The sequence below is a fragment of the Manis javanica genome, chromosome 1, assembly GCF_040802235.1.
Source record: "Manis javanica isolate MJ-LG chromosome 1, MJ_LKY, whole genome shotgun sequence".
Taxonomy (NCBI): Eukaryota; Metazoa; Chordata; class Mammalia; order Pholidota; family Manidae; genus Manis; species Manis javanica.
In genome coordinates this window covers 184,583,253-184,599,044 of record NC_133156.1, presented here as the reverse complement: position 1 = coordinate 184,599,044, position 15,792 = coordinate 184,583,253, and the positions used below count along the sequence as shown (strand labels likewise).

Here is a 15,792-nt window from a genome sequence, read left to right as displayed (position 1 = left end):
ATTGGAAGCAGTGTCACCCAAGGCCAGACTGTTTTTGCAATATTCAAAATATTTCTTAATGAATTTATTTGGTGAAGTCCATGTTGCTTTGGAAGGCAGCCAAAATGTCTTAATGTGGTCAGATTTTGTTAAGTCCTAGGGGATTTTTTTTTTAAGAGAATAGCTTGGAGTTTGATTTTCCTGTTTATGATGTCTATAAGAACTGTCCTCACCCCCTATTTCTGAAAACTGGATGGGGTTCTGATACCTGGTGTGCCCCCAGAACCTACTTTTAGATCACTGGTTTCTTTGATGAGTGATGATGTCTGAGGGGGACAGAATAAAGTCATGTGTTTTCTAAAGGGTGTATACAGGAAGAAGGACAAACATCGCCTCCCAGCCAGGATCCTGGTTAAGATGATGCAAGAAGTTTCTCTCCCCTAAGTGACAGCACCCCTCACCACAGTTTGGAACTAGCAGAGGGCATCCTTGTAAACAAAGGACCTAAAACCTTCCTCTGTGCCTCACCCTGCGCTGCCCCAAGATGCCCCTGTGACCTGGTGTCAAAGCTACATCTCAATGATGGAAAATAGCCAGAGAGCAGAAAGGGCCTGCAAAATGGGGAGTACATGAGGTTTGTCTCTGCTGTGTCCCTTCCTCCCCTTTCTGCAAAGTTCTCTCCAGAAGTGATACACAACATATTTAAGAACCTGCAGGGCCCTCCCAGTTGAGCCAAACATTAGCCCTTTAGTGCCCAGATATGGGACAAGGGCGGAGGGAAGTCTACAACATCCTAGAAGTTGACAGGGGTAGAAGAGCAGGTACTCAGGTCACTATTTACTTATCATAAGGGGCATTTCAAAATGTAATGACCACCGTGACCAGACCAGGCATTGTGGTGACTGTCAGGCCTGCCCTCTGCCTCCTCATCCTCTTGCTTTCTGCCAGCCCTGTCTGGAAGAAAAAATCTGAAGGGTCAGAGTGGCTGGTGCCGCCCATTGCATTTTGCCTTTCCTGAAGGACCCTACTTCCTTCTAGTCTCATCTCTTCCAGCTAGATGGAACCTGGGTTAACCTGTTCTCCACAGAGCATACTCTATTAGTAATGACTGATGGAAAGAGAGAGAATTGGCCAGATCCTGGATCAAAACCTTTCAGTGTTTCCGAACTTGGCCCTTGGTATTCCCAGGTAAACCTTTGGCTTCTAAGATTCCTATATTTATGCATTGGCACAAAAGCACCCACAGTGGAAGAGAGAGAGGCACTGGACTCTGCACCTTGGGTTTATTTGCATTTTCAAGAAGGGAATTCAAGGGGTTGATATTTTATCAGAAAAAAAGCAGTCCTGCCTCAGTTCCACAAGAGGCACTGCCAGAACCCTTTAAGTCATGCTGTGGCCACTCTATCTGCTTATAAGTTCATTCCAATATTATTGCAGTCTCTAAGTGCAACTTGGAAAAGAGGAAGACTAGGAAATCTGAAGAAGAGGATTATGAAGGAGTTGAAATGAGTTGAGTAAAAATATGTATGGCTTGAATGTGTAGAGACAAAGTTAACAATCAATATTAGAGCACTAAACTGTTCTAGAAACTGTAGGCAGCCCTGAGAGTCTACCATCATCCCAGCCAAGAGGCAGCACCCTGATGTGATCCTGCAGCCCACGTAGGCTGGCAGCTTTATGTACAAAGGCCATCACATCCTACAGAACAGCAGGTAGCAAGACACAGATTCTGATTAGCCATGGGGACCGGCTTCTCCAAATCAAAACTCTGGGGATAGAATAAATGCCTACCTGGTCTCTCAGCCCACATGCCCCACCCATCCCTATGCCTAGACCAAGAAATTTTATGTATTCTCTTCTTCTGGTCCCAAAATGCCGATCACTTCCAAAGAGAATTACACAAACATACTGAGGGGGATGCTGCACCTTTATGAGTCCTCAGCACTGCTTAGCAAGCAGACCTCCTCCTAATGGAGCCCCAGATTTCGTCCCACAGTGTCCCGCAGTGTCACCATTCTCCCAGAGATCCCTGACCTGGGACCCTATCCTGTCCGTGGACAACCTGCTCTTCTGTCTCAGTGAAGAAAGGGAAGCCGCCTGTGAGAGGCCTCCCCTTCAAGTAGCACATTTGCGTGTCCTCTTCCAACAGCCCTTCTCCTGGGATGCAGCCCTGCGCCTGCCGCTGCGCTTTCCAAGCACTCTTCATTTTGTCCCCTCTCACTTCATCCCTGCCTGCGGCGCCCTCGTTCTCTCCTCTCCATTGTCTTTCCCCCTCTGCCTAAGAGGGTGTGGCCACTTCCTTCAACCTGTAAAAATATCTCGGGCCTGTTTCTCTTTCAAGCTCCTGCCTTCTCTCTCCCTGCCTTTCACATACAAACCCTTTGCAGAGCAGGCTGTCCACAGTTCCTGCCATCCGCTCTTCAGCCCACTGCACCCTGACCTCCATCACCCTCATGTTTCCCCTCCACCTCTCGCAGCCCTGAATTCCGCAGCTGAGGACCTGCTCGTTTCTCATTCCACTTGAGCTCTTCCAGCAGCTGGCACTGTTGACCTCTGTCTCCTTTAAACCTGCTCCTCCCCAGGCTTCTGCAGACCTTCCTCCTGCATATCTCTTTGGGTTGTCCTTGTTCCTGCCATGGGCTCTTCTTCCTCTGCTCAACTCTTGTTCTCCACGATTGTCTTTGGCTTTCTCTACATGTCATCCCCGGGCAGTATCAGCAACTGCCATGACTTCAGCTACAACAGATGGGCTGATGGCTGCTTACTGTGTCCACGCATCGCTGCCTGTGGCTCCAGAGGACAGGGGCCATAGTTCAGGGACCCAGTGGACATCTCAGATGTAGACACCTCACGCTCAGCAAAGCTCAGACTAAACCCATCACGTTATCCCAAAACTGCTCATCACTGGGTGTGTCACCATCCTCCGAGCCGCCCAAACTGAAGACTGCAGAGTGAGAGCTGGGGCCGCCCCTGACCCTTGTTGTCGTACCTCACTTCCGAGTTGTCTGTGGTGCATCTTCTCTCACATTCCATTGTATGTGGCACATCTGTCTACACCCTCTATCCCAGTACAAGCCCAATGTCTGGCACACATAGCTGCTTAATGAATAGTTGTGGCATGAATGAATGAATGAAGGAAGGCCATTGCCTTAGTCTACGGCTCTGTGTCTCTCACCCAAACTATTGCAATACCTTAACTGCTCTTTCAGTCTTTCTCACTTTCACTAGAGAGAATTTTATATTAAAAGAAAAAAGTAATTAGGTCATAGTCCTACTCACTTCCCTGCCCAAAATTCTCTTGGCTGTTCTATGTCCCTAAAATAGACTTCAGATTCATTGTCATGGCATATGTAGACCTGTCCCAACCTGGCCAGCCTGCTTCCCCAGCCTCACCCAATAGCTCCTCCTCTGTATGCACAGACTCCCTTGGCACCTGCTTCCTTCGCAACACCAGCCATGCCTTAGTGTGTCATTGTTTGCTCGTCCGTCTTCCCCTGCAGACATAAGCTGTCGGAAGCCAGGGCTGTAGTTGCCCAGAGCAAGACATAGAGCCTGGCCCAAAGCTATTAATAAATGTCAAAGCTTGTGGAGTAGTTAAAAGGATGGAGGGCCAAGTGTAGGCACGCTGTCCTCTGGGGCTCCGTGGACATACCATGTGCTTATTTCCCATGATCTCTTTGCTCATATTGTTTCCTCCTGCTGAAATATGTTCATCTTCTTTCTTTATCTGCTCTGTCAGCAATGCCTCTTTCTTCAAAGTCTGCTTACTGACTATCCCATCTCAGCAGTGCCCCTGCCCCCCCACCTCACAGACCAGTCCCCCCGGGGAGAATCAGCTGCAAGCTCACTTGGTTTCCATAGCACTTTTTTCACACATCTATTAGAAAATATTCTCATTCTATCACAAGTATTTATACTTAAATGTATTTCTTTCACCATACCTGTGCCAAGAGAAAGAGAACTAATCTAAGAAACTAATCCCAAATAGGGTACAGCACCTAGTAAGTAATTTATTTGTATGATTTCTCAGATAAACCAAAAAGCTAAATCATCTTGAGGGAAGGGGAATGGCTGCAGAAGAAACCCACAAACCAATGGAACTACACTGCATGGTAGTTTCCTGGGTGTTTGTATTATTGTTTCATAGTTACATGTATGTTACATGCAATGTTTGATATGTACCACATTACATAATCTGTTTCTTAAATAAAATCTTAGAACTGCATCCATTTTATTGAGAGGTCAATGTTATATCAGGAACTCAGTAGAAATATCTTTCTATGTTCTGCCAGATGAAAAAACTCTGGAGATCGTTGCATAACAATGTGAATATACTTAACCCTACTGAACTCTACACTTAAAAATGGATAATATAGTAAGTTTTAGGTATTAAGCTTTTTACCATAATTAGAAAGAAAAAAAAGAAGAGATCCTACTATAAAGTTGCAATGCATCTGAAATCCAGCTTATTAAACCACACTATTTAGGTGAAATCAAATTGTTATATGTCTGTCCAAATAATGGCAAATATTTTTATTCCATTTGTTGGGAGAAGATCGTGTACATGAATTCAGCATTTCTTGCTATATAAACAAATTCTGTTCTCTTGTTCTTAATGGCCTTGTAGGTATCTTATGAACAGTTTTCAGGCATTATATAAAAGATCGTGTTTAATTCACTTCACTGAATTTCAAGGATAGTTCAGCAAATATGCCCCTTGGACATCTCCAATGAGAAATTGCAAGGGACAAAAATTAATCAAGAGCTTGATATGCCTTAAATTGAAATAAAAATAAAGTCTTCAAATAATGCTTCCCACACCTTTCAGCATAACATTTAATTTATAGAGCCAGACAACCAAGCTTAACATCATCAAAGGGATTTACTGATAGTTTGTGTAATAGAAACCTGACTAGTACATGCAGCTCCTCAGGCAGGCATCTTGGGCTTAGACTCTTGGTGCTTTCTGGATCCCTTCCCAACCCTCACCCATTCCCATCTGGACATTCCTCATGCTGCAGCTTAGGAGAGCATCTCCCACCAGCACACAGAGCTCTGCTGCAGCCTGCCCTCCCCTCCAGAGCTTTGCCCTGCACGCCTCACATTCTCTTCTCATCCCCACCTTGCCTGTGTGGTTTCTCTCATCCTCCCGGGCTGGCCTTGCAACTTGCCTTGTAACCCACCCACCCCTCTCCTCATACCTGCTGAGGGGAATGGAAAGAGGCGAGCTGTCGTTAGACACAACTGAGGTCCAATAGAGATCTTCCATCAGCTAAAGGATTGGTCAAATCCTTTCATATTAATTTTCCCCATGACAAACAAAAAAATTAGAATCATATTGTCTCTCAGGTTGCTTCCTTATATTCTTACCTCCCCAAAGTGATTCTATTCCTGCCCTTCAAGATTCCTTAGCCTGTGGTTCTCACACCTGGTACCACATAGAAAGAACCAAGCTGAGGATCACATGATGCAAGTTATCAGGAGCAGCATTTTTAGACCGTAAGTTTGAAAGACACCATTAAGCAAAGTAGCATAACTGTCTTCACTGCAGGACTTCCCAGAGTCTTTCACAAGATAATTTGCATTGTGAATCACTATTTTGACCCTGGAAGCTTTCCTTGGCCTGTCCCTACCCCCACCCTCCCAAACACCTATTGGCATACTGACATGAGGACATGAGTATTCTGCCAAATACTGTCTGGGAAGCACAGTCCTAGAAAATGCTGGGGCAGCCAAAGGAGCAGATTCCTGGGTTCTGAGGTGCAGCCTGTGTCCTGGCCTGCTGGGAAGCTACATCAAAGCTGACGAGCTTGAGCATACTGTGACCATCATTAGTCCTTCCTTGCTCCCTGTGTGCCCTGCTTAGATCCTGTAGGCACTGCTAGTGTCTGGATTCACCTTGCCCATAATCCAGGCAGACCGGATACTCCCTCACCAAGCCTCAGAGAACCTGAATTCCTGGATATTTTTTTAACTGTCTCACTTAATAGTTTTGCAGTGACACTGAAATTTCATCTCATGGAGAAAATGCACAGGGATCCTTTTTAATGACCATCTAAGTCACTTGGGCCTTATCATCGAATGCTGAAATTCCTGCCACTATTTGCACTTTAGTAACTAATGAATTTGACCTTTTAAATATGCCCGCTCTTAAGGGAGATGAGATGAGAAACCAAAAAGTATTTGAAATTTGAGCTCCAAATAAAAAGAAAATGTGTGCTTATTTCTTTGAAAATTTCTTACACTACATTCTAGATCAACACCCTTGGCACCAACCAGCCTTTGCTAAATAACCCTTTACAGTGTAATGTTAGTGGATTCAGTCACTACTTGCCAGTATTAATCTACTCCAATCAACTGTGAGGTTTCTATTACATTTATGTCTATGTAGTAGAAAGAGTCACTTATCAGCCATCAGCTAGTATGTCATAGTTCCTGAACATTTTCCACATCGAGTTGCCTATTTTCCCTCGGCTTCTTGATTTTAATTAGAAGAATATTTATTATAAGGTTTGGGAATCAGAATGGAAGTCTAGATTGTAGGAGTATGAGAGAAAGCATCCCCTTCTATCTGTGATAGTAAAGCCCTTGTTGGGTGACTTTTCAGATCTTGATTGGTATTTCTTCTATATACAACACTGTTCCGGTGGCTTTTCATACAGAACCTGTGAGGCCAGAAGAGGAGTGTTGATCTTGAATGTAGTATAAGGCACTGAGATCAACCTGAATGTCCCAGGAATTGGTATAAATCCCAGTGGTATAAATCAACGTCTCCAACACACTTTAGCCATCTATATACAGCATTTATTTGAGCTAACTCCTCTGTGCATGCAAAGGTATTTTTGAAAAATCAATTACTCTTGACTAGTGATACAGTAGGCTACATAGCAAAACAAAACAAAAAAACTCTTGAAAAAAATATATAATAAAAGTCGTTTTAAATGCATAGGCAGGCTCACAGGAAAACAGGGTACATTTTCAGGACCAAAGTAAAGGATCTAGAAATCAGACGGTTAGCTGACCCTAAAGCAGTAGCAGTCCTAGGAGAGATTTTTCTGACCTCTATAACCTAGACATTTGCTTTAAAAGCCTTACATAGGCCCATAAAAGTTTGGGACCTGGAATTGAGTCATCTGCCAATTGAAACTTGAGTAAGAAGATCAGCCATGAGTTCAGGGTGTCTGTGTGTGTGTCCCTAAGAGTTCAGAACCATAACCTCTCAATTTTAGAATTTAAATATATACTACTTGGAGTTCTATACATTGCAAGCTGAGAAAAAGTGGTCACAGTTTGGAGGTACTTCAGAATCTGCAGAAGGAAACTTGAATCATTTCTGGCGGGTTGGTCCCTCCATGCAGTCCTCATAGGATTCCCATAAGGAAATGCAAACTATGAGCTCACAATCCAAAATTACCAGAACCCAAGGAATAATAGGTATTGCTCAGACTCCTGGGACTTGACCTACACATGGAAAGCACAAAAGACTAGAATTCAAATGATGAAGTCAGGGCCTGTGAGCAATCTTTTCCTTTACTCGCTCCACAATTAACACAGGTGTCAAAGAGCAAGTACATCAAACGATCTCTAAATACCATCATTTCTCCTATAACAGGAAGTGTGTTCCAAAAAAATATCACTACATTATGGAATTTTGGCCCCATGAAAATAGCAGGAACTAATGGAGGTAGTAGGTTCAGAGCAGAACATTCAAAACTGTGCATGCAGTCTAATAAAATAAGACACTTTAAAATTAACAAACTCTAAAAATTCCACCATTTTTAGCATCTTAAGTTCTTAGTTAAAATTGTGCTACAGTAAGCACACCACTGTACCTTGGTTTTTGAAAATAAACACATGAAGTTTCCTGGTGGATACAAGGATGATGTAGCAGCGCGGCTTTGAGTTACAGTGACAGGATGGAAGGGAGGACATTCTTAGGATGAAGTGTCATGACACCAGAGGTGGATGACTGTGACTCATTGTCTTGTTATTCCTTCTGCCCTTGCTTAAAATAGAAATTCAGCTTTTGTTGTTGTGCCAGGTTCCTCTCTTCATAACAAAAAAAGCTATTTGTGTGGTTCCAAATAAGACCAAATGCCATGAAAGAGCTCTTCTGCTGCTCTTGGTGCCTTTTCTTCAATCCGTGGCACATGCTCCGGATCCCCTGTAAAGCACTGGTGGCTCCCGTGAGTCCCATTCTCCTCTGGGTGTTCAGATGAGGCTCAGGGTGGTCCCCTGCGCTCCTATTGCCCTCACGGTCTCTCCTTAGAAGCTTCTCCTCCACAAGCTTAAGGCTTTTCTCCTTCATTCAACCCAGAAATTCTTATGACCAGAACACACACTCAGGCTAAGGATGCTGCATTAAACGCTTCTGTGAAGAAAAGTACCCAAACTCAGGAGCACCCTATGTGCTTACATTGCACAAGCGTAACTGACAGTGAGAAGGCAGATGAGGTGTGTGTGGCTTTGGTGTATTTCTCCCAGGTCACTACCAGCAGCTGGGCAACCTCTTCACACTCACCTGATGAGACTCAGTGGCACTAAATATAATTACCTCACATTTTAAAGTGGTTAATATTATGTGTATCTACCGGCATACAACAACACACTAATATATACATATTATCTTCTCCTTTACCTCATTGAAAAGTCATATATTAAAGTAACATGATTTCACAGTTAAGTGATTTCATTGCCCGATTTACCTACCACGGATGAGCAAATACACATATCACGTACTTGTAACAAAAGCGACAGTACATGTCATTTTCAAATTTTCAGGAGCTTTCTTAGAAATGTAGTTTGGGACACAAAGCCGAAAGACGAATTATTGAAACACAGGGCAGGTGAATTTACTTGGAGACTGGGGTTAGCAGATAGAATGGGGTGTAGATGGTGTCCAGTTAAGTGCCATAACTAGTTTAAGTCCAGCCGGTAACTGTCATGAGATCGCCATGATGTATCTAGTGCCAAGACCCTCTCTTAGAAGTTGAGACTCTTAACCTACTAATTAGTATAGCTGGCTGAGAGACCAGACTCGAATCTTGTATCACTGAAGTGCTTATCTGAGAGGCAAGGAAGTTTAGAGCAATCAGAAATAGTTTCTTTGCCTTCTCCTTTACAAGAATACACACACTCATTCGTCCAGAAATAGTGACTGAGTAATAAACACTGAGCTGTGTGACCAAGTATGCCATGTCTTCTAGAGCCTTAGAGTCCAGTGCAGAAGGAAGAGAAGCAAACATAGGTGAGTGAGTTAACTGCCGGCAGTGCAGACAGTGGAAGAGGAGATCTGTGCACCGAACTCCCAGGGAACCACCCGGCTGAGACTGTTCGGGACTGGATCTAGGAATCCATGCCATGCCAGCTCTGCACACAGATGAGCTCAAAAGCTCACCAGAGGAAGCAAGAGAGTGCCTGCAAGCAGGGCTGAGAGTTTCCTCCAGAAGCAGTCTTATGTTTTCGCCCACACGGCAATGGATGGGGCAATGGAGAGCCCAAAATTCCAGACAAAGAGCAGCGACACCATAATTTTTAGACTGAAACACTTTCAAGGCTGGTGTTTCTAATCAGCCGTAAGGAACTCTCAACAGAGCACTCATAGAAATGTCTGACTTGAAGCAAAACATGCCCCCACATCTCTAATTGCAGTAGGGCATCGTTAGAAATAAGCTAATTCATAGTCCTTGACATGTGGTCCATGGACCTGCAGCAGCCTAAGTGTCATTTTGGAATTTGTTAGAAATGCAAAGATCCTGTTCCAGATCTCCTAATGAGAAACTGTAGGATTCAGCCCAGAAATCTGTGTTTTAAGAAGCCCTCCAGGTCACTCTGATACTTGACAAAGTTTAAAACTACTGAGCTAATTCAAATCAGAGGACAAGTAGCTAATTTTAATAGAGTAGTTATCTTAAGTGGTTCTCTTAGGTTTTTGTCTGGATAACAGAATTGGCTGCATGCCAAGGAAGAGTGTCCTTTGCACCTTTGGTGCAGAGGGAGTTGCAGGAGGTACTTCTCATCCAGCTCATGCAAAAAGGATACTGAGTCACTAGATACAATTTAAGAAGGGGGCCCAAAAAGAAGTCCCCTGTTTTGTTCCACTTTTCATGCTGTAAGATAAGCATCTGTCTAAAATGAGCTCACACTGCTTAGCCCCAGCGTGATGTGACAGGAAAGATAAGGTGGAGAAAGTGGGGAAATGGAGGTGTGGTGATGGAGACACAGCAGGGGGCTATGGGGGAAGAGTCAGGCCTAGCAAACTGCTGCTCTGCATGCAGCATGTTGACCTGACTTACGGCTTTAAGGAATGTCTGGAGAAGAAGAAGAGGTGCCCATATTAAAAACCAGACAGACTGTATTCTGCATGCTATTGCACAGGACTATAGTAGTAACATTAGTGAGGGCAAACAAAGGGAAAAGGTCAAAACAGACAAAGCAGAAGCAAAACTTGAATACCTCTAGAGGAAAAACGAGCAAAATAAACCCACCAGTTCCTTTATTTCACCTTAATACTTTATAACATAAGCTTTAAGAGTTTTACAGAGACCTAAATGATTGAACTTGACTTATAAAACCAGAATAAAGTTCCCAGGTTTCAAAAGGGACCTGGGGGCATGGGTTATCTCTTCTGTATTCATACCATGCTAACTTTATTTTTGCATCTTCCATCATTACCATTTCTAGTAGCCAAACTAAGGGATATACAAGAAAACTTGAATTTGTTTTGATTCAATGAGAAGTTGCCAGTAAGATTTCAATTTAATAAGATTCTGCCCGGTCTTTTCTGGCTTTCTTTCCTTTATCCACATGACAGACTTTGTCAGGTCTGGCCCTATGTCATGTCTACCTAAATGAACATGGATAAAATCAGAATTAAAGTCACTGATAAGAGGAGAGAGGAGGCCGGTCTCCCAATTCACAGCAGAAACAATTTCAAGAAATTATCAGCAAAGAAACGCTAGGAGAATTCAGAAGTTCCCTATTCCATCTCACTTTCCTTATCCCCTTTACCTCTCCAGTCCAGCCAGAATGTGAAACGGGCTCTAGGGCAGCATCCCAAGGAGGCCAGTGGTCACTTCCTGCCCTTTCAAAATAGCCCAACTAAAGATGGTGCTAAGAGCAGAAGGGGTACTGGTCTCTGGAGAACTATGAAAAATGTCCCAGTTTAACCCCCAGTACTGCCATTCAGTTCTACCACATTATGCTTATCATTATGTTTATTGGGGTGTTTTCCTCCTAAGCATGTTATTAAGGGACTCTTCAACCTTATCCTTCTTCGATGAGCCCACTCACAACCAAGGGGAAGTTCCCAGAACCTTCTAAGAAGGGAAGTCAGTGAAATCAAGCCTAAGCTTGACAATCCTGAGCTTGATTCTAGCTTGCATTCTAATTGGAAATAATTTTCAGCCATACTAGTTGGAGGCAAAGAATTATGCAATTAACCTTTTAATTACAATTCAAAGTGCTACAAAAGACACTGCGTATGTGAGGTCCTGTAAAGGTGGCCTTGGCTGTTCTATGAGTTCAGGGGTGAAGTGTATACACACCCAGGGGAGATGCATCTGCAGGTAAGCTATCCACTGAGGAGGTGTTAGCTGGGTGTGTTAACAGGTGTCCACAGGCATGAGGACAAAGCAGGGAGGGATGGTAACCATCTAGGTGGAAGATGCTACAAGTGAGAAGCGGTCAACCTGGTGCGCGGACTGAACAGGAAGGTGACCGAGAGGCAGGAGCACAGAAAGTGAGGGGGAGAGTGAAGAGCAGCTGGGGGCAGTCTGCCTTTTACCCTGTAAGCCATGGGCCACTCTGCAGCAGGGCCGCAGGGGCACTGCAGGCTCAAGAGCCATGCAGCCTGCTGTCCAGCCACTCTTCCAGGCAACAGGGCCGCTGGCCCTCCAGAGGGGTGAGGTGGAGAGGCCTGGCGTGTCCCTGGGCTCAGAGCCCTCTGGGTGGCCTGTGTGCTGGTCTTGGCACAAGGATTTGGCTCTCTCCCCGACAGCCCATCCAGCTCTGGGGCTGGGGTGACTCATGACCCCAGCTGAGCCTGCTGGATGTACCTGGAAATGCTCTCCTGCCATCCTCTGGGCCAGCTGCTCCCTACCCCCAGGTGGGGGTGGAGTTTCTTCCAAAGGAAGACTTCCTCATTCCTGCTGAATAGTGCCAGACACCCAACCAATGAGGCTGGAGTGTAGAGGGGCCTAAATCTTGTTTACCTGAGCATGGTGGCATTCTTCCAGAAGCTCATGTGCCCAGTTTACAGTGTGTCAGTGTGAAATTGGGATTACAGTCAGTCTGCCTTGGATTAAATACTTAATAAATCATGATTTTGTCTTTGTCTTTTGGGCTCCCCTTGGTTCATTGCTGGATTCAGAGATCAACAGATACTCACTAAGGTCCATTGAACATAAGCCCTCCAGTGGGTTAGTCTGTGTGGTGGGTGGGCCGCTTGGTGCTGCACTTCCTGGCTGAAGTCTGTGGGGAAATACGCTGCTACTTACCCCCTGAAGCCCCTCCCTGACCATTCTGATTACCAGCCTCCTGTCTCACTCATTTTATGAAGCTCCGGCCTAGAGCCTGTTCCATCTGGAAACCATACAAAGTCATTTCGTATACACAGAGGCTTGAGTGAGACCTTCGTTAAAGGTATAATAAAGGCAAGAGACAGAGAAAGGAGAAGAGAGAAGAAAGGGAAAAGAGAATAATAATAGTACACACCTTCTACTGAACACCCATTCTCTACCAGATGGTTTACAAGCATTATTGCTCACCGTGACTCAATTCCTACAAAGTTGCATTGTTCCCATTTAACAGATGAGGACAGTGGAGCTCAGGGAAGGTCAGGGACTTGTCAAATCCTCACAGTCAGGAAAAGGTTGACCAGGATTCACATTTAACAAGCATGCTGTGCCATGTAGAGAGGGAGGAAGCTGGTAGCCCTGTGCGGACAGAAGCCCAGCTGCCCTTCACTGACCTCTGTAACCTAGAGGACTTCTCATGCGTCCTGCCCCCAGCTGGCTTGTCAACAGCTGCCTGTGTTCCCAAACATCCTGCTCTCCCTCTCACTCCCCTCCCTAACCTTGCCCTAAGAGAAGAGATGCATTCCAGATCGCAGTCGCCAGCTCCTTGCCCCTGCCTCCAGTTTGCAGGAATTTCCTGTTTTAAAAGCATCCCTGCCTCTAGGATGATGGGAAGTCAGCATTGGGCAGTAATGGCCAATTACTTAGAGATTTCCTTAACAAAATCAGAGCCAGTGTTGAGTGGGTGAGCAAAGCATGGCTTTAGCAGGCCTCCCACAGTGGCCAGGAAGTGGAGGCAGATGAAATGATGGTTTGAAACCCCTGGAGGCCTTCGCTTCTGCCTCTTAATTAATTGAATACAGTCCTTTCACATGACTGGAGTCTGTCCCTTCGCTGGTGTTAGTAAGCCTCGAGTCAGTAGCCTGTCTCAATACACAGAGAAGACAGTACAGACAATGGTAGCATGGATGACAGCAGTGGGGATCAGAGCCCAGATGAGGTCCCAGAATAGTCATCAAATCGAAGGACGCGTGTGCCTAGTCGGGAGCGGTAGGGAAGAGCCTGACGCCTAGCGGGTAGCCTGGCCTGCCACTGGGAGAGCTCTCCAGCTAGAAGACTGAGGAGCTTGACCTGTGGGCAGTGCCTGGACATCTATCCACAAAGCGGTCCAGGCCGGCCCTGACGTGAAGACATCAAGAGATACGTAATGAGCTTTGTATTTACCAGAATCCTCCGACAAAAAGGATATAGGGCATCCAAAATTTCAATAAGATTTGAATGATGGGAAGGAGTCCCCAAGGGACATGGAGGAATCACAGTAGATAATGGCCAAACTGCCTTGTAAAAGACTCTAAATCCAGTTAACTACAAGGCCTTTGCTTTAATGAATGGGGTGTGCACACTGGGGACAAGAATGAAGAGAGGTTGCTGTGCCCAGCAGCCCCCTTCCCTGCCCTTCTCCCATGTGTCACTCATCTTCTCATTGTCAGAAGGGCTCCAAATCACTTTGCCCGCCCAGAGTGTCCACACAACTGTCTTCAGCTCTGATGATAAGGCAGCTGTGGGGTGTAGTCTTAACAGTTTTGTTGTGTAAATCTTTGTACCCCTTAAAACATCAGGGCCTCAGAGAACCCTGGTTTCCCTTCCTTTGCTACTCTGTCAGGAATTGGTCCATCTGACAATCACACTCTTCCCCTCTGGGGGCCATGTGAGGCCAGTGCCTCGTGACAGGACTGCCCACAGCCGGGGTGTGGCCCATGCCTGCCTCATCTCTGCAGCACCATCTTAACCTCTGTCGCATACAGTTCTTTGTTAAATCTGTAGACTCTTGGGGGAGTGGATGATTTGATGTATGAATGAGTGAACAGATTTACAAGGTAGCTACCTGGGATAAGAGATGAACTGTCAACAGTGGAACGCTTTTTTCTCCATATAAAACACATAATGGAGAAAGGAACCCTCAGCCTGGATCATGCTCTAACTAATGAGCTGTTGTGCCCAAAAAGACGCATCCTGGCATTGATTGAGCCTGCCTTGCATGGGCCCACTGCCGTGGTAATCAGGGCCATGCTACCAAGGTACCTCTCGAGAGCAGGCCTCTTAGAAAGCAGGGAGCTGGAGATTCCCACTGACTTGGTCTCTTTTTTTTTTCTTCTCAGATTATCAAGGAGGTCCCTCCACCCCCTGCTGAGGAGAGTGAGGTAAGTGACCACAGCAGGTTGCAGCAGGTGGACAGGGTGGCACAGTGGAGCAGGTGGCTGGTTGGGCTGACCCGAGACTCAGGACCCTGCAAAGCAGAGCTAAGTCAGGCCCAGGCTCCCACTGCATACAACTTAGCAAGGAGAGAGTTTGAGCGCTTTCTGAACCAAAGATGAAGAGGAACTGAACTAACTTAGCAGCCAATGGCAGAATAGTTTGGAAGGTTTTCTCCCTGCAAAGATAAAATTTGAGCTGTAAAACTAAATATTCTGATCCATACAATCTTTTCCTGTAAAACAGACACTTCAGGTTTCTCTTTCCTCTGCAGACTTATGTTTTCTTTATATATGTAGATCAGGGCAAATTTTCCATATCCTCCAACAAACAGTGGTTTGGGGAGCAGCTGGATGCTTAGAGTGTTCCATTTTTCTTTAACTTAAAACAATGTTACCTAAAGATTTGCCAGGCAGTAAAGAAAATAGACTGGAGGGAAATATGCTAATACCCTGGCCTTGCTCTCAGATCCCCATCATTTGAAAGAAACAATAAACACCTTAGACTCCACCATAAATTGGCCAGTAAGCAGTTTTGGTGCAAGGGTGGCCTGGGGTGCAATATTGTGGAGGCATTAAAGGCTAATGGCAAGAGGGAACATCCCTGGGCAGAAAACTCGGCCAGTGGCTTTCCTGATCCTCTGACCACTCCTGAGATAACCAGCCTCCCTGGATGCCACGCTCACCAGTTTAGAAGCCACGGTACGGGTCTGAAATTTGAGTGGGGCCAAAAGATTATTGATGAGGTTTCAAGTTCACTGTCCTCATCCCTAAGGTCTCTTGTGTGCAAGCTGTGTGCCACCCCTTCACCATTCCTCTTCCCAATGCCTTTGTCAAGTCTCCTAATACAGAAAGAATAATGATTAAATTTAAAGTTCCAGGTGGCTTTTATATCCTGAACCATATGCATGTAAGCCAAGGGATTTAATGGCTGCAATCAATTAAAGCACATACTGTTGGAATGCTAACTTTCTGCCCAGAAATCAAGGGAGGAAATTACATTGCTGTGCAAAGAGGTTGGAGAAAAGAAATCCTCTTTACATCCA

The 15,792-nt window shown here is 45.2% G+C and overlaps 1 protein-coding gene across 3 annotated transcripts in view; it reads left to right on the top strand.

Annotated features, from left to right (window-relative positions):
• ANTXR1 (ANTXR cell adhesion molecule 1) overlaps positions 1–15,792 on the top strand; it is a 226,771-nt gene that overhangs the window by 143,928 nt on the left and 67,051 nt on the right. For all 3 annotated transcript variants that reach the window (XR_012120811.1, XM_037022145.2, XM_073212205.1), the window contains exon 14: positions 14,654–14,695. Coding sequence is in view for 2 of the 3 variants with exons in the window: in XM_037022145.2 (XP_036878040.1) it covers positions 14,654–14,695 (42 nt within the window). In the remaining variant the exon portion in view is untranslated. The remainder of the gene's footprint in view (positions 1–14,653; positions 14,696–15,792) is intronic.